General features: G+C 40.7%; 1 protein-coding gene across 1 annotated transcript in view; it reads right to left on the reverse strand.

Annotated features, from left to right (window-relative positions):
* Nucleotides 1-12,199, reverse strand: part of LOC129818076 (dehydrogenase/reductase SDR family member 11-like) — a 50,439-nt gene extending 38,240 nt beyond the window's left edge. The window contains exon 1 of the mRNA XM_055873631.1: nucleotides 11,841-12,199. Coding sequence (XP_055729606.1) covers nucleotides 11,841-11,972 — 132 coding nt within the window. The 5' untranslated portion in view covers nucleotides 11,973-12,199. The remainder of the gene's footprint in view (nucleotides 1-11,840) is intronic.
* Between the last annotated feature and the right edge of the window lie 2,532 nt (nucleotides 12,200-14,731).

Genomic DNA, 14,731 nt, shown 5'->3' on the forward strand with positions numbered 1-14,731 from the left:
CAACTTTGCCAGCAGCTACAGTAGGCTACACACCGCTGTTTGAGTTGAGCGCTGCTGTGGTGCACATTATAGACTACTTAATTCCCTTCATCTGAACATCGGCGTGTCAGCAACAATCATGCATGTCAGTGCATAAATTTTGGGGAATATATTTTGTAGACCAGACATTAGGTCATGTCATCTCCCATCCCTCCAGAGATTTTTTATTGCAGATCTACACTGATCTCAAAAACGACCTCGCCAGAATCCATTTGACAGAAATCATATGAGACGGAGAACTTTAACCCCTGTTATCGCCATAGAGCACAATCCAAGAGCAGCCACCCACAGAAGGGTCTAAAGGTTGGGGAGGGAGTAGGCTTTTATTGCCTTTCATCCTAGGGATAATCAATATTAGGCTATAAAACAACATCACTATCTTTCGTTAGTCACTATATGGGCAGTCAGATTAAGCCCACTAAACACACCTATTACACTGTCAAGGCATTGCTATAGACACTTTGGAACAAACAAATACAACTTAAAACCTCTAAGAAAACCAACAGTCCAAACCTCATGTCTCTATCATAATCTGCTCAAAAGTTTTGAGTTTTTTTTTACCCTTGTAGGATAGCCAGAATTAGGATAATTTTCTCTCTGGCCATTGATTAAGTTATGGTAAAAAAAAAACTGGAAAATTGCATCTCGTCAGCTAGGCTGGATTCTGTGCAAGAATTAAGGTAAATTAAACAAAGCATGGTAAATAATAAGTATAAAAAGTAGTCTCTGACTGGAAAGTAACAGCCCATTGATATTGTGAATGGCTGTGTCACACTGATGACACGGTGGGGGTGGAGTAGGTTAACGACAGAGACAGTACAGTCTACCGCCAGGTGTTGTGTAACTCACTCACTGGAGCAGGCTAACCAGTATGGTGGGATTTCATTCTACCTGCTGACTGACTAAGCACAGGACGCTACAGATATGAGCAGAGGTTTACTATAAATAATGGCGGGCCTGGAAAGGCAACGCAACAGAGCCAGGCTGGCTGGCATGTTGTATGTTTACTGCAGTCAATTTGCTTAGGCTACATTAATCACATCTTACCATGAGATTAATATGATGTCCAAACATATCAATTTGTCTTGCACAGAATTGCATTCATGACAACCACCGATAAAATAGCTCAGTCTAGGCCTATGTAATACAGATCTGGCATAGGGAAATCATGGCAAGTATTATGTCATGTTTTTATGGTTCTGTAGTATGACTACTGGTAAGGGCTGTCTTTTAAAGACCGGGAACTATATGTAGCCTACATCACTGTGGCTGAAGAGAGTTGAAGACCCACCTACTCCAGTAGACCAGCGTGCCCCCAAACCTCATGACTGTCCCATCACGGTTGTATTCCCTCTGCAGCACTCCTGCCTGGAGCCAAGCACACAATGTCTACACTAAAATACACTAGTGAACAGGATAGTAAAAGAATATGCCCTGGCGTGAAGCTGTGTACACTCCTTTCCTTCCTTACACAAGGAGTGTGATTCAGCTCTGAATAATGTACTATGATTAATGTCTGATGGCGGTATGGAATCTGCTCTCTTTTAGTCTTTAACTTGAGTGATGATCACAGGCTAATTTATCACAGAAAAGACCTGACTAACTGGATTTATGTCTACTCAATACACTTAGCTGTGATGGCTTGCTGGAGTAAAAAGCATACGCTAGGCCGAGGTCCAGTTATAGAAAGCAAAGCAGAAATTCAATTTGTACTGTAGCTATATTCATTTTCAAACGGCTGTCTTCTCCCGCCCTTTCAATCAAAAATATTAACTAAATTAAGCTAGCAGTTGTATCACTGCGTTTGTGATGCATCCTAGTTCAGTCTGTGCACCGCATAACGCGCTCTCTCTTTCTCACTCTCGATCTCTCTCTCCATACCAGCCTCAGTGGCACTTAGGTGCTTCGTCTTCACCATTTTTCTCACCACTTTTTCCTCTCAACCTTCCCCACAAAGAGCATTTCAGAGCAGACCTGGGATCAAATAGTATTTTGAGCATTTGCTTGGAGTGGTTTTGGGACTATTTAAATTGGTTCCATTGCGACAGGCAAGCTCAATCAAGCACATCTAAAGCATTTGAAAGAAAACAAACACTATTTGAAACCAGGCCTGAGTGACTTCAGAAGGAGAGAGCCCATGCAGACAGTGATCCCGTCTGCTGAAGCCACAGCAGTGTGAAAGGATGTGCCGGCCTGAGGGCCAACAGACACAGAGCCAGGCCAGGTACTGAAAAGAGAGAGGGGGAGTTAAGAATGGAATAAGGATAGAAAAGCATACTACAAAATGAGCAAATCACAAGATTACCCTAAATAAATATATATATCAAAAAAGAGAATGATGTAGGCCTTGCATGTGGACGAGCGAGAAAGAGAGATATATACGGCTCCATCTGGTAGCCTTCCATCTGAAATTGATAAATAAAAACACTTGTTTTCATTTTCTGTTGAAAAACATCTTCCATTTGGTGCCAATGAACAAGACCCAGATCTCCAGCAGGACATGTCAATGTTGGTAAAATCTCCTCCCCAAAAGATGACTAGTGCCACTACCACAGGAAGGACGCGGCACAGTGAGGGAACTGAGCTGTCTGGACCAATCAGAGGTCACACAGAACGGGTCAGTGAGCTGTCTGAGACAATCAGGGTGTTGCTGTCTCAGATCCCAGTGACCTCCAGTATGACAGTGGGTGGGCCTTCTGGTCAACCGCATCCACAGCATATCCTGTCATCACTGTAATTATGGCAGGTCAGCTAAATATCCAACTGTGATGTTTTGGTTGGTCCCAGTGGTGAGTGTGTTTGTGTGTGTAACAGAACTGAAAGTTTTTCTGCTTTCGACTATAATTCTGCAGATCATGAGGAAAAGGTTGCAAGCAAAATAATACCTTTGTATGATGTTTTACCAAGCAGATAAAATAATGACACTTTATTGTTCAATGAAAAAGGTAGCCTAGATCCGGAAGACACCCGACAACACATGTGATGTGTATGAAGGATATGCTTAGCATGTGGTTTTGGGGAAGAGTTTCAAATGTCATGATAAGGTGTATGAAGATGTTCAGGCCCCCAGTGACCAGTCTGGAAAGTGAAGTCACCAGCTCTGCTGGTCATCTACTGTGAAGCAACCTAACCGTACCAAAAGCCCTGGTCTGCCCTAGAAAGCCTAAATATTTTTAGACTACCGTTTTGTGTGCTACAATTAGTTTATTATGATCAAGTTTGATCCCCACATTGAATTATTTTAAAGTCAGCTACAAATAAAATTGTATGTCACATGCACCGAATACAACAGTGAAATGGTTACTTACAAGCCCTTAACCAACAAAGCAGTTAAGAAAGTATTTACTAATATAAACTAAAAATATATATATATATATATATATACACACACACACACACATAGAAAAATGTGTGCGCACAGGACCACGTGCTGACAAAAACCAATCACGGGCTGACAGGCTACGAGGAGGCTCCATAGACATTAAGGTTGACTCTCTCAGGCAGGATGAAAATGACTACATCGACCATAATCCTTTGCTAGTTACATTCACTTTCACCATGTTTCTTAGGGATTTTTTTGTGCCATTCAGCCCCATTCAGCAACATGGCGAGCTTCAAATTCAAATACTTCTGGCTTCATCGAGAGTTTTACATAGGAACATGTGGATGAAGTCGACTATCTATTGGTTTTAATGTATTTGCTGTTAAAGTGGAACTGACAGCATTTTAACTACTTTGCAGATATGAAACAAACAGTCACAACATCAAAATAAAATTGCCAGTTTATGCATCAAAACAAACTTTAACCTTTTCACCCGTGAGTTCCAAATATCTCTAACGGTCGCACCCAGCGTGAGTTTTTTTTATGCGCGTGATGTCAGAATGCACTTACTGTTCCAAAACGTGATCGTTTACGCAAGAGGACCGTTAATCCGTGCTGCCCTCAAACCAAGACACGCTGCCTGCTAATAATCTATAGGCTGTTTCAACGTGTCAATTTCAAAATAATATGTCAAAGTTTTATTTTCTAACAACAGTTGGAATTGAGGTGTGTTCCTCCTCACATAGAAGTAGCCCATTTCATTATGGTGGGAAATTTATGTTTGACGCTTTACTGAGCCGGACAAACTTCTCTCTTTAACGAGAGCCCAAGCACCTTCTCAGTGTTTGCGCATATCAAGTATGCAGACATTTGCACAGATTTGCACAAACCTTTCCCCCACAGCACATTTTCTGTCTGGTGCTTACATTGCCTTCATTGTTGTTTTCCTGGCGTTCCAATCAAAGTAAGTAGCGTATTTTCTGTATATCGTGTTGTCATTTCTACTGTAGCATAACATTCGTACACTACCGTTCAAAAGTTTGGGGTCACTTAGAAATGTCCTTGTTTTGAAAGAAAAGCAAAAAAACATTGTCCATTAAAATAACATCAAATTGATCAGAAATACAGTGTAGATATTGTTAATGTGGTAAATGACTATTGTAATCATGTCCAATCAATTGAATTTACCACAGGTGGACTCCAATCAACTTGTAGAAACATCAAGGATGATCAATGGAAACAGGATGCACCTGAGCTCAACTTCTAGTCTCATAGAAAAGGGTCTGAATACTTATGTAAATTAGGTATCTGTTTTTAATAAATTAGCATAAATGTCTAAAAACCTGTTTTCGCTTTGTCATTATGGGGTATTGTGTGTATATTGATGAGGATTTTTATTTAATTAATCAATTTTAGAATAAGGCTGTATGTAACGTAACAAAGTGTGGAAAAAGTCAAGGGGTCTGAATCATGCACTGTAGGTCATTCCCAAAGATTCTATGAATTTATGAAAATGACCATATGGTCAGTCCGGACCACTGCAAAAGCTGCTCACTTTTTAGAAAATATTCTTCCTAGGGGTGTATATGAACAGATTCTAATAAGATTTAATGTTGCTAAAATGCTGTCAATTCCACTTTGTGTATGAGGATGTTGTTGTGTACTGTGAACGTGTTTCCATTGCAGATCTCACCACGGGGAAATCGCCCCATTATCAGATAAACCACTGCATCTAGTCTAACCGCTCAGAGCCCAATGGAAAATCGTAAGTCAGTAGAAAAGTGCTGTGGGTCAGACAAACTGCTGTCATTGAATTAGTGATGAGCACCCTACCTGCACTGCAGGTACCTCAACTTGCTGACACGTGGAAGCTGTTTGTTCAAGTCTTAATAATAAACCTTTTCCCCAACAGGTAAAATTGTATCAGTTACCCAGAAGTAATTCTCTCTCAAAAGTTTATCATATCCTGTTTTACTTATTTTTTATGATGCCACATTTGTATTTTTTTTTTTTTATAAACATACATTTTTACGATATAGCCAATTTGACTTTGTGGCTGTGGAATCTATGGCTTTATCATCCACACGCAGGCCTAAAAATCACTGCACCAGTTTAGGCACCAGCTTCGCCCAATCCTGATTCGTCCAAATAAATCTATGATGAAAAGCCACCATCAGAAACTACTGCTGCTCGAAATAACATAATTCTACGTGAGCCTTGACAGATTCTCACCATTTCATCTGTCCACAAGAATCTGTCCATGAAATATTACATGTGGGATGATAAAATGATGATACATTGGTCACATTGAAAGATTTGTTATGTCAAGAATATGATAATGTCGTGTAGTTTTGGCATACAGTAAAATGTAGGACAAAAGGGTCAGAAGATTTTGTATTTGTTGGACCTTTGCTACTCAACTAAAACCCTAGCTTTTTATTGATATCAAAACCAAAAAGGCTTTTAAAAATGAATGAAAGCAAACTTGATAAGGAGCTAGAGTGTTAAATTAACGGAGAGGGAGAGCAATAGAAAGAGAGAGAAAGAAAGACAGAGTGAGTAAAAGAGTGAAGTCACCCCTCACTGGCCTGACCCACTTCAAAGTGGGTGAAAACTACTCACTGAGCAAAGTGAACTTCAGACTGGCTAACTGCCCAGAAAACACAGTACAAAAGAGGGGCGTTTTGGGCGGGGGGGTCACATACAACATTGGGTAGTGGACTGGGGCCGGGCAAAGAGATGACACTATTCACAATCCACTAACTGAGCCCCAAGCATTGTCAGAGATTGTTTGTGTTGTCTTGCCAACTACTATGGTCGATTGCTCATTTGGCATGAATTCTTCCTTTGGCCGCCTCTCCTTCCAGTTCTCTGCTGCCAATGACTGGAACGAACTACAAAAATCTCTGAAACTGGAAACACTTATCTCCCTCACTAGCTTTAAGCACCAGCTGTCAGAGCAGCTCATAGATTACTGCACCTGTACATAGCCCATCTATAATTTAGCCCAAACAACTACCTCTTTACCTACTGTATTTATTTATTTATTTTGCTCCTTTGCACCCCATTATTTCTATCTCTACTTTACACTTTCTTCCACTGCAAACCAACCATTCCAGTGTTTTTTTACTTGCTATATTGTATTTACTTCGCCACCATGGCCTTTTTTATATTTTTATTTATTTATATATATATATATATATATTATATATTTTGTTTGCCTTCTCACCTCACTTGCTCACATTGTATATAGACTTATTTTTCACTGTATTATTGACTGTATGTTTGTTTTACTCCATGTGTAACTATGTGTTGTTGTATGTGTCGAACTGCTTTGCTTTATCTTGGCCAGGTCGCAATTGTAAATGAGAACGTGTTCTCAATTTGCCTACCTGGTTAAATAAAGGTGAAATAAAATAAATTAAAAAATGACAATGACCATAGGATTTGGTAAGCCAGCACAAACAGATCTGGGAGCAGGCTACTGAGCCCCATCTAACACCACAGGAATGAGGAGCCAGAGCAGGGAAAAGACTGACCAACTTCCCTACAGTGTCAGCTACAGTCCTTTGAAACATGATTGAGCACCTTTTTACACCCCCGGACCGAACTGGCACTAAACCTAAGCCTGAAAAACATCCCACTATCCCTGTCTACGTGACCCATTGGAGGGCCATTCACAATCCATCCACATTGCTGCTGAGTCTATTTCTGAGCACTGACATTACAGACAGCAGAAAATACACTGATTTGTTTGTCAAGATAATCCACAGGTGATTCAGGTGGAATCTCTTTGTGGAAAGGAGACATCAATTTTCTGATAGCTCTGAGACCAAAATAACCTGTCATTGGTTTCTCTTCTGGAGTCTTCTGAGGCCATTCTGAGTAATCAAATATATTTTTGAGGTAAATAGCTCCTCTTTGATTGCTTTCTTGTAGAAGAGTCAAACAGAGAGAAAGAGGGAGAAAATGAACCAATCCCTTCCCAAAGGAACAATCTATAACTCAAGTTAACAATGTTGTTGGACATGGCATTTTAACCCTGGTACAGTGAACCAGTGGTCTGGACTGACCAGGGCCATGTACCACAAAAGCTCTGCTGACAGGCTGACATTAACACAGAGCTAATCAAAGGATTCAACCACATACTCCTGGAGCCTTACGGTGCTGTAAAAGGCTAAAAAAAATTGGCTGTCATATCAAATGCATTTTGCCTGTGTGATTTGTAGACCCATGTTCCCTCATGGCAAGTTGGGCAACCCCAGTAAATAGCCTAGATTTCTACCCTTTAACACCTCACAGAGAACTTCAGATTTAAGATGCAGGCCAGGCACAGCAGCATAGAATACTACTCCTATCACAGCAGGCCAGGGCCAGACCGAACCTCAGCTTCCTATCAGATCCTACCCTTCACAAGCAGAGCAAAGCCAATTATACCTTTACATACTGTACACTGGACCATCTTTGGCAAATATGACAGACTGGGCTGGGGGGGGACTGTTTAGGAAAATCTGATATTGGCCTTATATCAATTAGATTTGCATATAATTTGCATCTCATCAACTGAGACAAGGGGCTGGGGCCCCTCCCTCTCTGTTATTCCCTCCCCCCCACCCCCTTCAAGCCAAGGTCAGTGGAATATTCCATCTGAATTATTTCACACTAGATCCAAGGATGACACCATGATCCTCCTGCTGGACCTGCATCATGCCCAGACCGCCACTCACACATTTTCTAGGAATCGGCTGAGCCTAAAGTGCAGCCACTCATAGATTAAATGACAGACACCCTCACTGACCTCCCAACCTCCCCCTGCCCTGAGCCACACTGAAACCAGTCTCAGTGCATAGGTTAAGCCCTGTGTGGTTCGTGGTACTGTTGGTAAGAGTGTGGCGCTAAAAATGTATGCCCTCACTGTACAGTAAAGGTCCATTTATATTGTCATGACTGCGAGTTGGATGCCTTTTTACACAATTTGTCTGCTGAATTTTGAATCCTCTTTGGCCCAACCTGCTATCATGCTAAGTTTGCGCATGCCACGGAGGACCAAAAGTAATCTTACCGGTATAAATTGCTTGTCAGGCCGTGTGGGGAAAATGACAAGGTGTCAAGAGCTGAGGCTTTTGTTCCAACACAGATTTTTATAAATTCAGCTTTAGTTGCTTTGGATAAGTTAGTATGCTAAATGGCATATACAGTATTGCATTAGAGTGCACTGTATGACATCTGTGGGTGCAACTGCAAACTAAAACCTACTGCTGAAACATGGCAGGGCAAAGCAGGACAAATGCATCAATCTTTGTTGCTTAGGCTGAATCTATTCTCATTATTTACCAATCAAACTGACTGAGAGTAAAAAACAAATGTATTCTTAACATTCAACGCCCCAAAGTTTATAAAAATAAAAAGGAAAGAGTTTAATTTAGGAAATCTTTACACAAGTATTCCCACAAATAAAAAAAGAGATATGTGCTCGTGTGTCAATGCAATCAAGATATGAAATGATTGTATTTGAAAATCTCTTCTTGGGCTTAGTAAATCGGCCCGCGACTGAATCTACACTGAACAAAAATATAAAACTCAACATGCAACAATTTCAAAGATTTTACTGAGTTACAGTTCATATAAGGAAATCAGTCAATTGAAATAAATAAATTAGGCCCTAACCTATCGACTTCACTTGACTGGGAATACAGATATGCATCTGTTAGTCACAGATACCTTAAATATATATATTTTTTAAAAGTAGGGGCGTGGATCAGAAAAACAGTCAGTATCTGATGTGACATTCATTTGCCTCAGGCAGTGCGACACATCTCCTTCACATAGAGTTCATCAGGCTGTTGATTGTGGCCTGTGGAATGTTGTCCCACTCCTTTCCACGTTGCGTTTATATTTTTGTTCAGTATAGTTGCTTACCCCTGGTCTAAGAAATAAATCACAATTGTCGTTCTGTGTAACACCCAAAGAGGACTGGGCAACAACAAAATGAACCCATCACCCTGCCTGTGACACAACTTATCTAAATGCACGGGCCTCAATGTAGCCCACGGCACATTGCTTTTGTGAGACAGTCAAAGAGCTCCTGAATGTATGTGGGCCAGGAACAGATAGAGGGCTAAAAAAAACATGATTAGGCTACTTGAAGATCTGTGCCTGAGTCTTATGAGTTCTACTTGCAGCTAGTATCAGTCTGTGCTCCATATAGCCTAACTTACCCAGTGGCAGATTTAGGGATAGGCGACATGGGCAGCCAACTTGGCACCCGCACCAAAAAAAATCGGAATGGTGACATTTGCGCGATCGGTTTTCTATCGCTCATTTGCACATCACGTCACTGATATCATGTCACGGGGGGGGGGTTCAATGCGAGTACGGGTTGTTAAATGTCAATGATTTCAGTATTGGCCTGGCTGCTGCTTCTTGGAAGCCAAGTTGCTCCTATACCATCTCTCCATTCCTGCAGGCAGCCCTTGGCGACCACACATCTCCCTCCATCTCATTATACTGTCCTTTTCTGTTTTCAACCCCTTTTCTACCCTCTCAGAAAAATGTTCCTTTATTGCTCTCTCTGCCTGTGTCAACTTTACTCATTCAGGCTTCAAAGAATGTAGCACTCTTGGGATATGGAGCCTACATTGTACTCATCACACCATTTTACCCTAGCAGAAAAAAGAGCACCAAAGGAGGAAGTAGAGAAAAATTGAATGGCGATGGACACATGAAATTCAGTCCCCGAGTTCAGTTTTCAAGAACGTTTGTGAAACTTACAAAATGAGTTTTGCTTTCAGAAGACCTGAAAATAACCGTTTAAGGATGTGATTTACGAGATGCACATTCTACATGACGTTAGCAAGCTAGCTTGTTTACAACTGGCAAAAAGTTCCAACGCAACTCACACTGCTGCTTCACAATACCTGGTACTCTGGTTCTGGATCTTGGGCTCGCTACTCACACAGATCCAGGATTCGTTTCAGCTAGGGTTCGTTTGCATTTCACACATCCTTTATAGCGCAGATCTGGGTACCAAACACTCTAGGATCCAGACCATACAGAGATATGTGAAAGAGCCCTAATTTACAAGCCCGACTAAGTCAGGGCATACCTTTCTTGGCACTGTTACAGCCAGTCCCCAGTGTGGGCATCGTAGAGGGGGTACAATGCCAGCTTTGTCCCACCTTCCCTTCAGCTCAAACACAGACAACGCTCAGAGGCCTCATAAAAGTGACGCAGTCTGTCCCAGAGAGGGGGAGTTGAACGCTTGTCGCTCCGTCTTCACCCTCCAGCCTCCACACAATCTGACATCTTTCCCTCACTTGGCCAAATATTTGGCCAACTAGAGCTGGCCTGTGGTTGTAAAAGTGCCAATGGAATCTTGTCTAAAACCAAGCCTATTCTAATACAGAACAAATAGCCTATTGAGTAATGTATTTTTAACAATTTGTTTTGTGGTCAAGCAAGGTGTCAAAACTTGTCAATCAACAAAACCATCAAAAGGTAGTGACTTGTAGACTAATAAGATGCAATAGAATTATAATTTGTTGTAGCTAAGCAATGGAACAACTCCAAACTTTTCATAGTGGAGGGTCTTCCTTATGAATGGAGGAAGGTAGGGCTGGTCTAGGCTATAGGTTGCAACTCCCTGTAATGGCTCAGTCACTGCACTAGTTTCTGATTAATCTGAGGAACTAGGCTAAGTGTCTGTGCAGTTTTACAAATGTCATGGATTGGGGACCATTCTGCCCTAACCTGGATCAGTTACGATTGACATGACCAGAAGGCCATGTGATCAGCAAAATGGGTGGAGGGCTAAAGAAGCCTGTTGCACAATCTGGATAGTACTGTGTGTGTTTGTAACACTGCAAACAACACTTCAGTAGTTTTACAAAATATTCATTTGTTTTAGAAGAGAGTGATACAATGTTGACAAGATATGCCACATCTGTTTAAATCTGAGGAAAGAGAGACCGTGTATAACTGAACAAGATATAAATACTAGTGACTACTAGCTATGTAGTTAAAAACTGGGAAATGTATTGAAAATGTTCTTTAAAAAGGTGCATGGAGATTTCATAGGAAATGCCAGGACTGGATAGCAGCCTTTAGGCTACATTAAGTGCAGTGAGCAATCGCTGTGATTAAACAAAAAAAACACCAAGAAATATGACAGCAAATTGCATTACATTAATGCAACTCGCATGTAAGGATTGCGTAAAATATGTTTAATCGGTGACATTTATTTCAATTTGCTAGTCCAACAAAGTCAATCACAAATGTGTATTTTTTACTCAAGGCTAGCCAACGCTAGCTACTGTATCATAGATAATCCAGTGGGAAAAAATAGCTAGCTAGCCACTGTCAACTAGCTGCAAACTGGTCATTTGGCGCACATCAAACATTCGAGGAACTGTTGTAGCGTACTACTTACTATAAGTGATTGCGACAGTTCTCACTTTTACATTGTTTTATATTTGCTCACCTCTATTTTGTCAACATTCCTGGCACATCCGACAACCTTCATGCCGTGTTGAACAAGTGCCCGTGCAACAGCCGCTCCAATCCCGACCGAGGCTCCAGTCACTAGAGCTACTCTGCCTTTCCAGCGCTCCATTTCAATTAAATATTTAGCTATTACAAAGACTAGTTTTACAACTGGTGTAATAGGACGATAAATTTCGTTTACCTAGCTATGTCGGTTCAATAGTGACAATATACATAACAGTTACTTGTGTTATATAGGGCGTGCTGTTACACCGTTCAACCCTCCCTAATCCTGTTTTCGCAGCATCCAGGAAAATGCACCGTGCGGAAACCGAAATCCCTGCGCTCGGGATTAAATATTAAATGACAAACATTGCGCTATGTGTATTTGTTTGGTTGACGTCCCCTCCCGCTTGTTTATTTTACGACATTTACATTTGCAGTCTTCAAACTCCCTTGCCCTCATCAGTGGTGTAAAGTACTTAACTAAAACTACTTTAAAATACTATAAGTAGTTTTTTCGGGGGTATCTGTATTTTACTATTTATATTTTGGACAATTTTTTATTTTACTCCACTACATTCCTAAAGAAAATAATGTACTTTTTACTCCATACATTTTCCCTGCCACCCAAATTTTTTGTGTTCAGCAGGACAGGAAAATGGTCCAATTCACACACTTATCAAGAGAACATCCCTGATCATCCCTGATCATCCCTCTGATCTGGCGAAGTCACTAAACACAAATGCTTTGTTTGTGTATTACGCCTGAGTGTGGCTCTGGGTAGCCATAAATAAATAAAAACATGAACATCCTGCTGTTTGATTTTCTTAATAAGGAATTTGACATTTCTACTTTTACGTTTCATACTTACGTGTACAGTGCATTCAGAAAGTATTTAGACCCCTTGACTTTTTCCACATTTTATTATGTTACAGCCTTAATCTAAAATTGATTAAATAAAACAAAATCCTCATCAATCTACACACAATACCCCATAATGACGAAGGGAAAACAGGTTTTTAGAATTTTTTGCAAATGTGTAAAAAACACAAATGCCTTATTTACATAAGTATTCTGACCCTTTAATATGAGACTAGAAATTGAGCTCAGGCACATCCTGTTTCCATTGATCATCCCTGAGATGTTTCTACATCTTGATTGGAGTCCACCTGTGGTAAATTCTATTTATTGGACATGATTTGGAAAGGCACAAACCTGTCTATATAAGGTCCCAACGTTGGCAGTGCATGTCAGAGCAAAAACAAAGCTATGAGGACGAAGGAATTGTCCATAGATCTGGGGAAGGGTACTAAAAAATGTCTGCAGCATTGAAGGTCCCCAAGAACACAGTGGCCTCCATCATTCTCAAAGGGAAGAAGTTTGGAACCACCAAGATTCTTCCTAGAGCTGGCCGCCCGGCCAAACTGAGTAATCAGGGGAGAAGGACCTTGGTCAGGGAAGTGACCAAGAACTCGACAGAACTCAAGAGATCATCTGTGGAGATGGGAGAACCTTTCAGAAGGACAAATATCTCTGCAGCACTCCACCAATCAGGCCTTTATGGTATAGTGACCAGACGGAAGCCACTCCCTCAGTAAAAGGCACATGACCGCTTGGAGTTGGCCAAAAAGGCACCTAAAGGACTCTCAGACCATGAGAAACAAGATTATCTGGTCTGATGAAACCAAGATGAATGCCAAGCGTCACATCGGGAGGAAACCTGGCACCACCCTTACGGTGAAGCATGGTGGTGGCAGCATCATGCTGTCGGGATGTTTTTCAGTGGCAGGGATTGGGAGACTAGTCATGATGGAGGGAAAGATGAACAGAACAAAGAAAATGTCAGAGAACACAACAGCTAGCTGGTCTGCACATGCTCTGAGGGTACGGCTAGGGAGCCTCCAGGGCCGGCAGACTTGTGAGGGTTAACAGTTCAGAAATGGCACTTACCTGATTAAAAAAGCTACCTGAATTTGAATATTTAAATATAAATGTTGCTGTACGCTGTCACTCTCTAGTTTTATGTTTGTGTGTATGTGTGTTCATATGTATGTGTGCATCTGTCTGTCTGTCTGTAAGATAAACATTCATCCATACCTTACTTTTGCCAACTAATCAACACAACTCTGAGTATCTCCAAACGTTAATGCAAAAATTGTCATGTTTTTCACATGTATTTTATCTTGAATGTTTTGTTATCATTTATCAATGCAATATCCATGTATTTCTATGTGAGCATGATAAAACACTTTAGCTTGTTTGTTTGTCTGTCTTTGTCTGTTTTAGGGGAACTGAATGATTTACTAGATCATTTCTCTCCATATTCCTCCTTTCCTGAGTGAAATATTAGCCATGTTTACATGCACAGGAATAATCGTATATTAAATTGATTATGGCAGTAGGCAGATTATGCAATAGTCATGTAAACACCTTACTCTGTTAATCTTAAATCAGTGTAAAGTCAAAATCAAAGTAAGCATAGGCCGATTAAAATACCTGGTTTTCTGAGCAATCTTTCGAATTATTAGGACAGGTAAACACCTTATTTGGAGTTCCAGCAGTGTAGTTGATCTGCGCATGTGCCAACACCAGTAGCGCATGCCTCGTTCTTTAGCGCGAGTTGTGAACAATTTAACATATGCGTTTTAGAAATAGTTTTCACTTGATATGTCCGAACTCAGAATCAAATATAGTTCTCAAAAATAACATGGTCGCTGTTATGTTTATTTTAATTGATGATTGTTTTCAGATGTGTCCACGTAAACAAAATTACTAGGAAATATTTACTCTTGCAAAGCATGTAAACGTTTTAATCGAACTATTATATTAATCTGACTATCCAGAATAATCGCATTACTGTGTGCGTGTAACCGTACTGATTCACCT

The sequence above is a fragment of the Salvelinus fontinalis genome, chromosome 2 (genome assembly GCF_029448725.1).
Source record: "Salvelinus fontinalis isolate EN_2023a chromosome 2, ASM2944872v1, whole genome shotgun sequence".
Lineage (NCBI taxonomy): Eukaryota > Metazoa > Chordata > Actinopteri > Salmoniformes > Salmonidae > Salvelinus > Salvelinus fontinalis.